At 31.4% G+C, this 17,930-nt stretch overlaps 1 protein-coding gene across 1 annotated transcript in view; it reads left to right on the top strand.

Moving 5' to 3' along the window:
* The window catches only part of LOC114335355 (uncharacterized), a 72,739-nt gene extending 55,859 nt beyond the window's left edge, over nt 1-16,880 (top strand). Inside the window, exons 8-9 of the mRNA XM_050655615.1 lie at nt 3,287-3,439; nt 16,618-16,880. Coding sequence (XP_050511572.1) covers nt 3,287-3,439; nt 16,618-16,681 — 217 coding nt within the window. The 3' untranslated portion in view covers nt 16,682-16,880. The remainder of the gene's footprint in view (nt 1-3,286; nt 3,440-16,617) is intronic.
* The last annotated feature ends 1,050 nt before the right edge of the window (nt 16,881-17,930 follow it).

Here is a 17,930-nt window from a genome sequence, read left to right as displayed (position 1 = left end):
GTCGTGTGAGCCAAAAATTTTAATTTTTTAAAAATGATGCGTAAACGAAACTTTGTGTTAAGAAGCCACACATTGGTAGGTAATAATTATAATTAATCGTATCCATTTACAAAACAATTAAGATGTATTAGGAGTTGACCTACCTGTTTTTGGCTCGTTTATGTATCGTTTATGCATTTTATTTAAAAAAAAAATCAAAAGTTTTGGACTTACAGGACCAAAATTATTAAAAAATATAAAAATAAGAAAGCAAAAAGAACGTATACATAAAGGTAAAATGACTTAAAGATTAAAAAGAAAGAAAAAGAAAGCAAAAAAAAATAACAAAAAACTGCGGTTCTTGTGTAAAAAAACTGTAAATTTTCTGGATCAACTGCTTCATATTTTGTTCTTACTTTATTAACTGACCATAACATTAAAGTCTCTTAACGTAGAAATTCTCCAGCATGTTACAGTTTTTTAAAATGAAGGATTCCGCTAAGTTTGCAACTTGTTGCAGATGATTTCTTGAGGAATATTTATATACATATTGAATTATTTATTAAGCAAAAAATCTTTGCTGACCAAAGCTGACTTTTTTACTTTTCCCATTTTAAAATTTGGTAAACAGAAAACGATTGAAGATTCTTGCCATCATTTTGTAAATATGTTGTAAATAAAGTTTATGTTAGGAAAAAGAATCTAAAATGTATATTGAAATACTCCACTTACCTCAAGAAATAGCATCCACTATAAAATAACAAAATAATACACGTCTATAGTTTTAAACGAAAACCTAACAATGCCTCAATTGTATAACACACTTTAATTTTATTCGGTGCGCTTTCGTTCAATCCCAACTTTACACTAATATAAATATGTGATATGCATGTATTGTTCTACCCTCAACGGCCGTTTATGATCCTCCGAAACCTACAGAGCAAGATTCATATAAAATTTCTCGGAATATATAAACTTAAATTTTTGCATTTTGGCCAGGTTTTCGGCAAAATTCACCAGCGTGTGGCGCTTTTATTAAAAAAAAAACTTTTGAATAGACGATAGAAGACCACATCCAAAGCTATAAAAAATGTACAGGGTGCTATTAAAAAAATTAAAGTTTGGGGTTGTAACTAAGGGATGAATATTTAGGGAATGATTTTCTCTACGCCATATTAAAGTGTATTACAAATGAAATAGATCAGTTTTTGTCCCATTCGAAAATCTTTATTCGTTTAAGAGATATCATCATCATAGTCATTAACATCTTAGTAGATGTGTTGTGGTTCATAATTGGGCTTCAGCAGCTCAGACAGTTTGATTGATAATATTTCTCCACTGGTCGCGGTCATCAGTTACATGTATTGCCTCAGTATACTGTTTGTTGAGAAGCTTTTTAGTAATGTCCGCCCATCGCTGTGGAGATCTTCCGCGTTGGCGTTGAGTCTGAGGCCTTCCTTGGACCACCAACCGCTCCATTTTGTGATCACTTCGATGAATATGACCAAAGAACTTTAAAATTCTAGAGTAAACGGTACTGGAGAGACGCTGATCCGGTTTAATTTCATCCAGAACCGAGATATTTGTACGGCGAGCCGTCCATGGAATTCGAAGCAGGCGTCTCCATGTCCACATTTCAAAGGCGTCTATACGTCGTCTATTTGATTCTTTGACTGCCCATGTCTCGCATGCATAGTAAAATATGGAAAAGACCAGAGTTGAAACGAGTCTCTTTTTGTTTGTCATAGTAATGTGACGATCACGCCAGACCCCGTTTAGTTCCCCCCTTTAGTTAAGAGATATAGCCTGGATAAATTAGTCTGGGACACCCTGTATTATTCAGGAATATGTCTTCAACGTAGGTACTACATATGGGTTAGGTTATTAATCATTATACAGGGTGTAACAAAAAGGCAGGTCATAAATTAAATCACATATTCTGGGTCCAAAAATAGTTCGATTGAACCTAACTTACTTGAGTACAAATCTCCACATAAAAAAAGTTACAGCCCTTTGAATTTACAAAATGAAAATCGATTTTTTCCAATATATCGAAAACTATATTAGAGATTTTTTTATTGAAAATGGACATGTGGCATTCTTACGGGAGGAATATCTTAAAACATTGTACGTTCCAAAAATATTTTATGAGGGTTTTGTTCCCTTAATCCCCCCTCTCCCAAATATTTGTGTACGTTCCAATTAAATTATTATTGTGGTGCCATTAGTTAAACACAATATTTTTAAAACTTTTTTCCCTCTTAGTACTTTTTCGGCATGCCAGTATTTATTGATATATTGAGATTAAAGCAATATTATCTCCAGTTTGGGACTACATGTTCATTTTTGCTTCAAAATTATTTTGCTATTAGACTTTTTATACACATTTTTAGTAATATTTACGATCTGACAATTTAAATTTGCATATTATTATATTGATTATTTCATTCATAGGAGATTCTGACCAATAGAAAGCTACAGAAATAAAAATTAAACTGATTATTTTTGATGATTTTAACTTCCAATCGTATAGTAAGATATTTGATCACGTGTTTAATTCTGTCCAATCAGATTAAAATTATACTGAGAATTATCTACTGTAGAAAATTACCGATAGAATTTTTTTAAGTAGATTGTTTCTGTTTAATGGCAACCAGTTTCCTTGTTTTGACAACTGTCACATTTAAGAAAATATCCATAATATACGTATTAAAAAATAATCATACGAATATCACACGACAGTAAGAATAAATAAGAAAATAATCCTTCATTTTTACTCAAATTTGTTGTCATTTGGCAATAGCCACTCGAGCCCTGTGGGCTCTCGTGTCTATTGCCAGACAACAAATTTTCGAAAAACTGTCGCATTATTTTCAATTTATTCTCACTCTCTTGTGATATTATACCCGATAATTTTTGATAATATCCCGTCGTCAAGTATATTACGTCAGATTCCCTTCGTTGCTACGAAAAAATACATTCAGTGACAATTAATATTTTAAAAATTATAAAAGTGATGACTTTCAACCGTCAAATATTTATAGCAACGGTGTGTTTAATTGTACTAATTTGTACTTACATAAATAAATTACAATAAAATTTTGGTTTTGAACAGTTTTATTCATGAAATAATCACAACAAATTGCACTCGATCTCTAAAATTATTATCGAATTTTTGCCCTCGTGACACTTTGACATAATTTCACTCCCCTTCGGGTCGTGAAATTAAAACTGTCAAAGTGTCACTCGGGAAAAATTCGATAATTTTAGAGCTCTTGTGCAATTACTACTGATAATTAAATTTTAGCATGGTTTTAACTTTAACGGAGAAATTGGGTGTATTACCTATCGAGCTTTTAAACAGCATGGGCGAACAGGATAAGAAAAATTTGGTGGATGAAATGAAGAAAGTCAGTATATACCATCCCGATCCTGCCGATCCTGAAAATCTACAAAAAGGGTAATTATCGATGTAACTATGTTATTTTAACATTTAAAATATATATATGGTATAACCATCAATATGAATATGTAATAGATTTTGTTTTCAACAATTTTACAAAAATGTGAAAACCTTGAATTATCTATACTAAAATCACTATAAAGATGCACTAGAAATAAACAAACCAAGACACGTAGAATGTTACAAGGAGCACTCCCAAATCATGATTTATCTTGTACAGTAAACATCAAAATTAACAAATTACTTTTAATGGGAAATAAGCCACAATTTTACCAAAAAAATGATTTTATTAAGGTTTCGAAGTCAAATAAAATCATTTTTTTGGTAAAATTGTGGCTTTTTTCCCATTAAAAGTAATTTATTATAAAAATGCCACAAGAAAATAGCTTCAGAACAACATCAAAATTAACGCACCACCTTATAGTGTAGGAAATAGAGGTTGAACCTCGAAAAATGGACACAAGTTTCGGTTTTATTTTTTTTTCTGCTATATCAAGGGGAGCTTATTATGACACTAAATTTTCTTAAAAAATTTCACCCCGGAACTCCCCTTTTCATCCCCTTAAAGGGGGTAATTTGTGGTTTTTACGAAACGTAGCCCTTCCTGTACGTTTTGCAAAAAATTTACATAATAGTAAAATGAAGTATTTCCTACTATTTATTTCCCGAAAGCATATGTCTATCACCCACCGTTTAGCGGGGGTGGCGCCCCAAATTTGACAAATTTTTAAAAAAGATGTTTTAAAAAAAAATTATTTTTCCCTAACTGTAATGAAAATTAAGAAGAAACTCTGCGGAAATTGATCACAAATAAGTGGCTGATTTTTTGGTATAGGTCTCATTTCAACGGCGGATCCAGCAACCTTGCAAGGAGGGGGCAATGAAATAAAAATTTTCTCGTCATTCGCGTACGCAGGATTCTTTTTCGGTATGTTCTGTTACTTTATTTTTCTTCATGTACCATGTTCTTTCAGAACGTTGGTTACTATCATAGCTATCTTAATTTTATTTACTGCCACTCTAAATCAACCACGAAGTGCTTTTTCGTCCTGGACTGTGTTTGCCTTCTATTATCACTTGCATAATATTTTGTAGCAACCTATATTTGAAAATTCTCATTACATGTCCAATATACTCCACTTCTCTATTCTTGATGCCTTCTATAATCTCAGTAGTCTTGCTGAGACGTTCTAGTATTGTGGAGTTTCGAATCTTCTTCGCCCAAGATACTTTTAAAATTCTTTTATAGAACCATATTTCGAAAGCCTCAATGCGATTTAGATAAGTAGATCGATTTTATTCACAGTCCAAGACTCGACATCATACAGTAAGACCAAGAACACTTACTTTGGAGAAGGAATTCTGTTTTATGTTTCATTCCGTTATTCAATTGTCAACAGGACACAATACTCACTATTTATTTTCAATCGTAATTATCTCTTTCTTAAAAAAAGGCGACACCAGGCGAAGTCTCAAGGAGGGGGCAATTGACCCCATTGACCCCCCCTTGGATCTGCGCCTGTCTCATTTAAGGGCAATTGCAAATTTTTTAATTAGAGGGTAATACATTTTAAAAAACCCCCTTTTTATACATGTACTGGTGTTATTTACAAATTTCTATAAGGCACCCCCATTTTTTCCGGAACCACCCAAAAAAAGGGGAATTAATAAAGAAAGTGATTTTTTTGGAATCCTTCATACACCATGCTCTTTATTAAAATGGGTCATATATAATTTTGTGAACGTTCTTATTACCTATGCATGGACACCAAAAGCCATTTCTTGATGCAACCCCTGTACCAAAAAAAAAAAAAATAAATAGAGGGGTTGAAAAAAAATTTTTTTTTTTGCTTTTTGACCCATATTAATATATGCTCCATCAATAGGGTTTTTCATAAATAAATATGATTATTGCAACATTCCTGCGGAAACTACCCCTATTCTTGAAAATAAACTGCAGAAACTAACTCTATCCCTTGGAGAGCAAGTTTTTACGATTTTCTTATTACCTATGCATTGTTTAAAACAAAGCTTATACAGAATTATGGACCACTATTTTCTCTACAAATAAGATCCTATGCATTTTTTCGTATAAGCAACCGTTACGACACAGTGGCGCCGTAAACCTCAGAAATGCTTTGGCGGGCTCCAGTTTTGTCTTCTTTTTTTTCGTCACCTATTCATTTTATTGAAAATTTTTTGCTCAATTAGAAATCCAATGAAATCAATTAATTTGTGGTCATCTGATTGAATACAACCAATAAAACCAACATTATACTGAAAATAGATCCCATGGGCTGTTTTCACTCAATCATGTAGCTATGGATACCTACATTTCGTTTCATTTCGATTTTGACATTTCAAATATTCAATATTTCAAAATGTCACGATTTGGTTGTAATACTGATGAGAATATTAATGAAATTATCGAATCAAATATACCACAGAATACTGTTTACAGTAAAAAATTTGTATGGAAAGCGTTTATGGACTTTTGCAATGATAGAAAATATGAATTAGATTAGCATTAGCAAAAAATTTTCTATCCGAATAACCCTCGAACATTGATAAATGCTCAAAAATTTTTTAACAACTTTCTCAAGCTTGTTGCTTACAGGCAACAGACCTCCGCCTACGGCGTCGGTCTGTTTCCAAGCAACAAGCTTTCGAAATCTGTTATAAAATTTTTTCGAACAATTATCAATGTCCTTGGGTTATTACTACTGATAACATACTTATGAAAAATAAAAGAACACACTGTATGCTACATATTACGACCTATGCATATTTTATTTTCTTTGCACCCTTAAGCCACAGTTGTGGCCCAAAATCAATTTTTGGTTATTTTCTTTATTAATTCTCCTTTTTTTTGGTGGTTCCGGGGAAAATATGGGGATGCATTATACAAATTTGTAAATAACACCAGTACATGGATAATCGCTAAAAGTTTCTTTACTCTAGCATAGGTGGTTCAGATGGTATAAAAAGGGGTTTTTTAAAATGTAATACCCTGTAATTAAAAAATTTGCAATTGCCCTTAAATGAAACCTATACCAAAAAATCAGCCACTTACTTGTGATTAATTGCCGCAGGGTTTCTTCTAAATTTTCATTACAGTTAGGGAAAAATCATTTTTTTTAAATATCTTTTTTAAAAATTTGCCAAATTTGGGGCGCCACCCCCGCTAAACGGTGGGTGATAGACATATGTTTTCGGGAAATACATAGTAAGAAATATAGTCTCCTTCATTTTAACATCAAGTAAATTTTTTGCAAAATGTACAGGAAGGGCTACATTTCGTAAAAACCACAAATTACCCCCATTAAAGGGATGAAAAGGGGGGTTGCGAAATATTATAAGAAAAAGTTAGTCTCATAATAAGCACCCCTTGATATACCAGAAAAAAAAATAAAACCAGACTTGTGTCCATTTTGCGAGCTTCAACCTTTGTTTCCTACACTACTTAAAAATGGGACATTTTTGATGTCTCGTATTTCCTAAACTTGTTGTCCGATTTGAGTGATTTTTTTAGTCTATTATAGCTTTGTTCGTCAAGAATATAGAGTTGTTAAAGTACCTAACTTTTTTATTATCCAACATAGGCGAATGAATCAAAAAGCAGAATGTTAAGAAAGCCAAAGGCTACAGTTGCGTTTTAATTTCAATATTTTATATACGCTAGAATATTCCACAGTGTGTTCCAAACTTTGAGGAAAAAACACACTATCATTGTTACACCCGGTACACAATAACACTTACCTGTTTAGCAATAATATTATTACATCGATATTATTGAAGAATAAAGCTATAATACACTAAAAATATAACTCAAATCGGACAACAGGTTTAGGAAATACGAGATATCAGAAATGTCCCATTTTTAAGGTGGTGCGTTAATTTTGATGCTTATAGTGTAGGTATATACATTGTAAATCATGATTCGTGAGTGCTCCTCGTAACATTCAACGTGTCTTAGTTTGTTTATTTCTAAGCTTTGTTTTTAAACCAAGAGGAGTAAACTAAAAAGACAGATTCACACCCAAGAAAGTCACTAGAAATATCACCAAATACATTTTCTTTTTTGGTTAATCATATCGGCCTTTGACAGTAATCCATAAATATTATATTATACTAATACGTCGCTAAAGAGTCCTAAAAACAACTGTTTTTTTATATAGGCGAGCTGCAGCAACCCCTAAAATTACGTTATATCTACCGACCACGAAAATCAACTTTAAGGTGAATTGCCAATTTTGGTCATTCTTTATGTTTTCGAGCTTGGTGAATCCGAATATGAAGTTTATTTTTTATCTAGAATTGGTGGAACATGTTCAAAAATCCAATTTTATGCAAAAATGTAAAAAAAAACAATTTTGATGATTTTTCAAATTTACCTCGCTGTATCTTTGGTCACTGTAAATATTTCCTTTTTGAGAATTGTACTGTATCATCTATGAATTATTTAAATAACAATGAGATTTGTCCAAAATGTTTAAACAAATTAAAAGAGGAAATATTAATTTTTAAACATTTTGTCGTCAGATTTCGTCAGTTTCATGTTTATTTAAAAAGGTTGAGTGACAAACTTTTTAGCTTATAATTTTAACCAACACAGCAATAAAACACAATTCATGAAGAAGTTTTCTGGAAAATTTTAAGTCAAAATATTCAATAAAAAAAGTTATGTGACTTTATATACGAGCGGCATGCGGCACACCCCAAAAAACGCTTATTTCCCGAGATATTGACCACGGTGTGGTGAATGGCTAAGTTTTGATTATACTTTATGTTTTTGATATTGCTGAAAACGAAAATTAGGTTTACTTTGAATTTTACGTGGGGGAACATTGTGAAAATCGCAATTTTACCCTAAAAATAAAAAAAAATGATATTACGTTTTTTTTTGCGTTTAACTCGCTACAACTCTGTTCCATTTTAATATTTTTTTCTGAAATTTATATTGTATACCTATTTCTTACCTTTCTGAAGTCAATGGGACCTGCTTTAAACTTTCTGTCTTATTATAATAAAAGTTATGAATTATTTAAAGTAAAAGGTGCAGATTCCTGAATTGCAAATGTTAATCGCAAAATTTGAGTGACAAAATTTGAAATTTAGCTTGTTAATCAAGTTTATGTTAAAATATAGAGTACAAAGAACAAAATGTTTTATAGAAAAAAAAATTGTGCAGCTTTTAATTTTAAGAAAAACGTGATTTCATTTTTTTGTATTTTTAGGGTAAAATTGCGATTTTGACAATGTTCCCCAACATAAAATTCAAAATAAACCTTATTTTCGTTTTCAGCACCATCAAAAACATAAATTATGATCAAAATTAGCCATTTACCACACCGTGGTCAATATCTCGAGAAATACATAAGCGTTTTTTGGGAAAGTGCCACTCGTCTATAAAGTCACATAACTTTTTTTGTATTGAATATTTTGACTTGAAATTTTCCAGAAAACTTTTTATAAGTTATGTTTTAATGCTGTGTTGATTAAAATTATAAACTAAAAAGTTTGTTACCCAACTTTTTTAAGTAAACATAAAACTAACGAAATCTGAAGACAAATAGTTTAAAAATTAATAACTTCTCTTTTAATTTGTTTAAATATCTCGGACAAATCTTATTGTTATCTAAATTCTTTAAAGATGACACAGTAAAATTTTTAAAATGAAATATTTACAACGACCAAAGATACAGCGAGGTAAATATGAAAAATCATAAAAATTGAATTTTCGCATTTTGGCATAAAATTTGATTTTTGAGCATGTTCCACCAATTCTAGTTAAAAATAAACTTCATATTCGGATTAAGCGACCTTGAAAACATAAAGAATGACCAAAATTTGCCATTCACCTATCATGATCGCTTTTTCGATTTCTAAGCCTCAAATTAGGGGTGTGCCACTCGCCTAATATAACAACAGGCTAAAACCCTAAAAATTGAAGAAATAACGCAGAAAATACAAAAAATCGCTGATATAACTTAATTACCTAACCTATGAAATGCCAATAGTGTCAAAATTTTATAAATGTCATTAGTGTCAAAACTTGATAACAGTGAATAAACTTGCCTGAGGTTGGATCAATTACAAACAAGCTTTACGGCGCGCGAAATTTGAATTACTCCTCTTGGTTTAAAAACAGACTATGGTGCATCTTTATTGTGATTTTAGTATATGTCTATCTGTCCGCCTGTAAATACAACTCCTCCGCTATCACACCAGATAGAATAACAAATAAAGTGTCGAATGAGAGCTATTATCACCCAAAGATGGTCTTACGAGGTGAGAAATTTGATCTTGGACTTCCGGTTCCAGAGTTTCAATCAGAAGTACTGTTTTAAAGTCGCCAAAATACTAAAAGCGATATATTTCGATGCGCCTCAGCAAGACGAGAACAAATATATGCTTCCGATTCCATGCCTGTCCGTCCGCCCGTCTGTCTATCAAAGAATATAACTCCTCCGTTATTAAGATAGAATGACAAATGAGGTGTCGAATGAGAGCTTAACCCATAGAAGGTGAAAAATTTACCCTGGGACTATCCGGTTTGAGAGTTGCAACTGGAAGTAGTTTTAAAGTCGGCAAAATAATACAAGAGAATATTACTCGACGCGGCTTAGCAAAACGAAAACAAATATCAAGGCTGTTTCATTATACTCTGGGCTAATTAGCAAAATGCAAGGAAAAGTTATTTACCAGCAATTTTATTGCTGGAATCGAATCTTATGATTGTATATATTAATAATATAGGTATGCAAAGTCCGCAGATAGTGTGCTAATTTTTTTATAAACAAAATGGCGTCAGAAAATCGTGTTTTTTTCAATTTTTGCTCTATAACTCCAAAGATTTTAACTTAACACCAAAAACACCCAAATAAAAATTCACCGTAATTAAATTCTGCATCGAGACGTGTTTTTCCCGATTTACTTCAACGAAAATTTTCCCCGGAAAATGACGGGTTTTCCAACAAAATCTTTAATTTTCAACTAAAATTTTAGATAAGTAAGTAATTATTTATCAATAATTAAATAACTTGGCAGAATAAAAGCACTTTTCGTATAGATTATAATTCCAGAAGCCTATGGAAATTGAATGAACAGTTTAGCAACAATTGAATTGTTAATTAAAAAATTACGGTCACTATAATAACCACAACAATTATGATACATAAGAATAACTATGATTTTTGTATAAAAAGACACTGTAGCTATCTAATGTACTTTACAGAATTCAAATTGGACTATTTAAGCGGCCTCAGGAATATTTTACAATCATAAACAATTTTTTGGCTTATAAACAAATAGAATATCTCGGGAAATATTAAATTAAATTAAATCATGAAAACGGTATTGGAAAAAGCGGCAGGACGTTTCTTTTAAAAGAAAAAACGTTTAATTATGATGAGTAGTTCCTGAGATACAACCGGTCAAAGTTGACCGGCATTTACAGCAAAGATATAAACAATATGATCATAATTTTCGGACCATCACCTTTCTATTTTTATCCACTTTCTTCACACCAATTTCCATGTCCTTAAAATAATCATAACATATATTATTATAATAAAAACTATCGATATTACTTATCGAGTGAAAATTGCCAAAAATAGCAAAATTCCAATTACAAATCAGGTTGGAGAAAATGTAATCTCAAAGTTCAAAATCGGTATACGTTAAAAAAATGCATTTTCTCGGCTTCCCAAGGAACAATTTTCTTCATTCTTTTTTTGTTCCCAAGTAACTCGAGTAGAGCCATCTATACGAAATAGATAATCTATACGAAAAGAGCTTTTATTCTGCCAAGTTATTTAATTATTGATAAACAATTACTTATCTAAAATTTTAGTTGAAAATTAAAGATTTTGTTGGAAAACCCGTCATTTTCTGGGGAAAATTTTCGTCGAAGTAAATCGGGAATAACACGTCTCGATGCAGAATATAATTACGGTGAATTTTTATTTGGATGTTTTTGGTGTAAAGTTCAAATCTTTGGAGTTATAGAGCAAAAATTGAAAAAAACACGATTTTCGGAAGCCATTTTGTTTTTAAAAAAGTAGCACACTGTCTGCGGACTTTGTATACCTATATTATTATTATATACAATCATAAGATTCGATTCCAGCAATAAAATTGCTGGTAAATATCTTTTCCCAAAAATGGCCTATTCTTCGATAATCTGCCAAGACTATTAACCTATTAATATTTTAACTGTAGATTCCTGGGCTCAAAATTTGCGGTTTAACCCAAATCACCTAGTCCGAAAATGCTTCCTGAGAGCGCTAGAGCTCTTTGAAGATGACGTCTTGTAATTACTTTTTTTTTAAATTAATCCAAATGACCTAGTCCGAAAATGCTTCATAAGAGAGCTATTTGGAGCTCTTTGAAGATGACGTCTTGTAATTCGATTGTTTTAAATACCTTAAGAACGCTTCTATTTAGAAAAATGAAAACTGGTACGCCTAGTTATCTTCCAGAGGTAAATCGATTCCATAAATTGCGAATTTCTAATACCAGTCATAGGCTTCCGTTGTGGGTAGGGCAACGGTTATTTTATCGCATTTTTTTGTTTTTAAGCATTTTTGACACTGGATTATTAAATTGTGAGGTATTCTAGTACTTTCAGGTACTCATGCTTTAAGTCGGTAGGATACACCGTCTTCTAAAAAAATCGATTTGAAAAATTTTCGTTTTTAGAATTTTACCTACAATTGATTAGTCCATCGGGTAAACATTTTTTTAAAACTTCATTTTTTTCTCGACACATTTTTGAATTAATCGTCAAACCAATAATTTTTCCGGACACAAGTTTTTGTTCCTATTTCATCTTTGCTGCTGCTTCAATATCTTCCTCTATTCTGGTCCAGTAGGAGTCTATATCTTTCTAGCCTTCTTAGTTTTCATTTTGATTGATTAGCTGTGATGTTTTCGGAATACCGTTTTGCAACTGTTGGAAGAGGATAAAGGAAAGTCTGAGATAGGTCAAAAATTCAAGAGAACCTTTATCTACTCTCCAGGAACTTACCGCAGTTGTTGTTTAGTATAGAATATAACACCATAAAAGACAATAATCAAATCTTATTCAAAGAATCTCGGGTGCTTAGTAGAACATCACACTAGCTAGAGATATATGGATTCAACATCCACCAACAGGCAGATTCTGGGTGCTCATAAAGAGTATATGTGTGTGTGGAGAGAAAGAGATGGCATTAGACAAAGAGTCTTTTTGCCAGAGAATTTTGTTATAAATACGTTTAAATTTTTATCTTAGAATCATTTATAAACTTGATTAAGATATTAAATATAGATTTGTCAGAATAAGATAAAAGATTGCTGATGTTAACTGGAAGGCTAATGTTAAGGTCAATTAAACCTAAATATAAGTTTCAAGTCTGATCCCTATGATTAAGACAATCAAAGAATACATGGTTCAGATCCCCGATGGACCCATTGTTACACGAACAGAAGGGAGTTTCATAGATTCCAATCCTATGTAGATGCTCTGGAAAAAGGCCATGGTTAAGTTTTAGCCGGGTTATTAATGAGGAATGTACTTTGTTATAATTGTAGTTAAAATGAGGTATACTTTTGGGTAATAATGGGTGAATAGAAAAGTAATGATTTCTTGATGTCTGCTGAACATCTTCGTATTTGGACCTCCATCTTTCCCTGCCAACACTTCTGATAATAGAAAATAGGTCTTTGAAGTTGAAAATGTTTGTGATTTCTGGTATCTCAGATGTATTTTTTGCTATTCCATCCACTATTTCGTTTCCAACTACTCCACTATGTCCTTTAACCCACAGTAAAGTCACTGTTTTTTTTGTGGATTTTAGATTATGTAATGTTTTTTTGATATCAAGAATAATGGAGTTTTGGAAACTATCTAATGGATGGCTACAAATAGCTTGTAGTACTGCCTGAGAGTCTGAGACTATTACAACGTTCTCGCAATAATTAGAAGCACACCAACTTAGTGGTTTCTGTATGGCAGCAGCGTCGGCTGTAAAAATAGAACAACAATCCGGAATTCTAACTCAAATGTACAGCTGCCGCTACTGAATACTTTACACCCTTACGTATCTACACTTGAGAGCAAAATAATCGACTCACTTGCTGAATTGTACACGTTAGAACTCCGTAAACCTGTTGTCCGATTAGAGTGATTTTTTTAATATGTTCTAGCCTTATTATTTAAGAAAATGGATGTAATATTATTGTTGCTATACAGATAAAATTCATTTTATACCGGGTGTAACAATCATACTGTGTTTTTTTCTTAAAGTTCGGAACACCCTGTGGAATATTCTAGCATATAAAAAATATTTAAATTAAAATTCAATTGTAGCCTTAGGCTTTATTAACATTTTATTTTTTGATTCATTTGCTTATGTTGGATAATAAAGAAGTTAGGTACGTTAACAACTAGCGATGTTTTTCATCAATAAATCCTCAGTTTCTGCTTAGTTTAATAAACAAGCCTAAAGTAGGCTATGAAAAATTAACAATTTAATGGATTGTGTCCATTTAATGGATGTCAAATGGTTAACAGTCAAAAAGTGTCTGGTTTATGGTGAAAATTAGTAGATTTATTATTTAAAGTTTCAATTACGTCCGTAGTTTTTTTGTTATTTGGTGGAAATGGAACGCGCTACAAGGAATTTGACCCGCGTTGAGTGTCTTGAGTGTCTCAAGTAGTGATGTTACCAGCGAAGGACTTAGCTACCATGCTATCGGCTCCTTATATTGGTAACAATTTTTTGCTAATGCACCATAATGCAAGACCACGTTCACGAACTGTAACCGAATCGTTACAACAGGTCAATCTTCGGACATTGCATTGGCCATGGCCATCGCCTAGTCCAGATTTTAACCTGACCGAAAATTTGTGGGACATAATTGGCAGAAGACAAAGTCAAAAAATTTCAAAAAGTCAATGCTTGTCAAAAATTTCGCGCGTGTTGAAAAATAAAATAACGATATCAAACTCCTCCAAAATGGTTACAATAAATTTGAATGATGCGAAAAAGCAAGAGCAATTGCCAAATTCGAAGAAGGTTGGTTTTTAAGATAAGTTGCTGCAGATTTGGACGTGAGCCATATACGCCCCAGACTAATTTATCCACGCTATATCTCTTAAACGAATAGAGATTTTCGAATGGGACAAAAAGTGTTCTATTCTACTTGTAATATACTTTAATATGGCTTAGAAAAAAATCATCCCCTAAATATTCATCCCTTAGTTACAACCCCTAACTTTAATTATTTTAATAGCACCCTTGATATTTTTTTATAGTTTTGGATGTGGTCTTCTATCGTCTATTCAACACATTTTTTGAAGATAAAATCGGTTCGTAAATAACCAAGAAAATATCAGTTTAGTTTTGTTAATTATGTGTCCCAGACTAATTTATCAAGGCTATATTTCATAAACGAATAGAGATTTTCGAATGCGACAAAAACTGATCTATTACATTTGTAATACACTTTAATATGGCATAGAAAAAAATATCCCCTAAATATTCATCCCTTAGTTAGGTACAACCCCTAACTTTATTTTTTTTAAATAGCACCCTGTAAGTTAGGGATGGATATTTAGGGGATGAATTTTTTCTACGCCATATGAAAGTGTATTACAAATGGAATAGATCAGGTTTTGTGCCATTCGAAAATCTCTATTCGTTTAAGAAATATAGCCTGGATAAATTAGTCTGGGACACACAATTTAACAAAAATAAACTGATAGTTTCTAGGTTATTTACGAACCGATTTTATTTTCAAAAAATGTGTTGAATAGACGATAAAAGACCACATTAAAAACTATAAAAAAATATACAGGGTGCTATTAAAAAAATTAAATTAGAGGTTGTAACTAAGGGATGTTTATTTAGGGGATGATTTTTTGTACGCCATATTAAAGTGTATTACAAGTAGAATATATCACCCTTTGTCCCATTCGAAAATCTCTCTTCGTTTAAGAGATATAGCGTGGGTAAATTAGTCTGGGACACCCTGTATATGTGCATATGAAAAATCAAACAAAGATTGGATAATTTGGGATAGATATAAAATAAAATCGGTATTTTTAAACCAGACTTCCTTGTTTTCATTATTAAGACCATAATCCATTCTATTCAAAAAAACTTCTTTTTATACTTTCCATTTTGTTAAACTTTGTAATATATACCTACATATTTATATTATTTTTATTTTTTAATTTTAATCAACCTATTCTAGGTACACCACTGGTAACGTCACTTTGACGTAAAAGGTGCGTTTAAACAAGGTAATAATTTAAAAGATCGGCTCCTAGATACGTAAGCCTGTAAACTATTCAATGACCGTAACTGTACATATCTCTGTTATCTCTATCAGATATCACATTTTGTTAATTTTATACGAGGTATGTCAAAAAATATGAATTTCACTCAGGAGTAAAGTACCTTTATTTTTCACAATATTGAAAATTATTATTAAAAAGTTGTTTAGAATTAAAAACTATGTTTCAATATGTAATTACATCCTTCTAATTGAAATATTGTGAAATATAAAGGTACTATACTCATGAGCGAAATTCATATTTTTTGACACACCTCGTATAAAATTAATAAAAGTTGATATATCATAGTTGCATCTTAGATTTTAGACCATGCAGAGATTTTTATGAAGAATAACTTTTTTTCGTAAAATAAATAATAAAAGAGTTATATTAATTTGTAATAAATAAAAATGGCGTTGGGTATTCATAGATAAAAATTTGTAAAATATTTTTTTTTCAATTAGAAGCATGTAATTGCATATTTGATCTTGGTTTTTAATTCCAAACAACTTTTCATAATAAGAATTTTCGATATTCAGAGAAATAAAGGTACTTTACCCTTGAACGAAATTCATATTTTTTTACATACCTCGTACAATATTGATAAAATTGGATATATGATGATTGAATCTAAGGTTTTAGAGCATGCAGAACTTTTTATGAAGAATAACTTTTTTTCGTAAAATTAATAATAAAAAAGTTTCCCATATGTTTCCAACTTAAGTAGACACGCTGTATACTTTTCGGATGTTTATTATTGTTTATAGTTCTTCTCTTGTTGACATTCAAACTTTTTGGATACTACACTTTAAAATTTAAAAGTGCTTAAATTTTTTTTTTATTGTTTTAGGTTTATCGACATAGAAAAACTTAGTAAGTTCAATGATGAACTTCAAAGATACCTTATTGAATGAACTTAAGTTATATTTAATATAGTTCAATAATTCTATATATTTAGGTATAGTTATGTATTATCGTTGATTGAAATCAATACATCAATCAACGGTATTATATAGGAGTAAAATTATTAAAAAATAAAATTATTAGTTTATAATTTGTTAATTTTATAGTTATATTTGTTAGTTTGATAGTTCAATAATTCTATATTTATAGTAATGTATTTGAGTACAATCATTAAAAAATAAAAATATTAGTTTGTAATTTGTTCCAGGCGTTTTTTTTTTAATTATAGTAAGTATGACTTAATCAACTTCTTCATTTATAACTTAAAATGTAACTGTTTAACTTATAACTTGTTCCGAGTGTTTGGTTTTGATAGGTTATTTCAACTCTATTAATAGTTGCGTACAGTCTTGAACTTAACACGTTAACCCCAGTCAGGCATCCATCATGATATGCATGACGCACTATTTTGATCCTTGAACCTGCGTGTCATCAGTGTATATAAGTAAAGCTCAACCTTCTCCAAGACGTGCAAAAAAGTATGCTGGATATATAAGACCTTAGACTCAGAACAAGAAGTAAAATCTAGAATAGAATAGACCAGAAACACATTTCTAAAAATGAAACAATTTTTTTAAAACGAATTATAAGGAGAAAGCTGGAACAAGAACCGATAATGAGAAAGATCAAAAACAAACAATTGAGCTGGTTTGGCCACATAGAACGAATGGAGTAAAATAGACTAACAAAGAAGGTACATGAAGCCAAAATGGAAAACAAAAGAAAAAAGGGAAGGCCGAGGAAGACATGGATGGACCAGATCCAGATTATATTTCAAAGGAGAGACATGAGTAGGTATAAGAGATATGAAGAATCTGACCACCAATAGAAGCGCATGGAAGCAATGGATAAGAGACAGAACCCGACATCCGACGTCCTGAAGGTTACTAAGGATTATGAGAAAAAAGAAGTAAACAAAGGTTGAAAAGACAGGATTTGCCCAATTTCAAGCCTTTTTAATTCCTATAAAGTTGAAATTTGGCTTCCTCTGCTGTTTTTTCTACTAAGTTTAGTGTTTTTAATATAATACCACCATAATTCGGTCTTAAATTTCTATGAAATATAGTTTTTTAGTGATATTCCCCAAGCAAAGGTTAGGGATTTTTATGAACCATTGTATTTTGTATAATAAAAATGGTAATGTGCTTTGCCCCGGATTGTAAACACTAGAGTGGAAGAGGAATTTGTGTTTCCAAAGGA

This window comes from Diabrotica virgifera, chromosome 7 (genome assembly GCF_917563875.1).
Source record: "Diabrotica virgifera virgifera chromosome 7, PGI_DIABVI_V3a".
In the NCBI taxonomy this organism is placed as follows: Eukaryota; Metazoa; Arthropoda; class Insecta; order Coleoptera; family Chrysomelidae; genus Diabrotica; species Diabrotica virgifera.
This window is presented reverse-complemented; position numbering and strand designations above follow the sequence as displayed.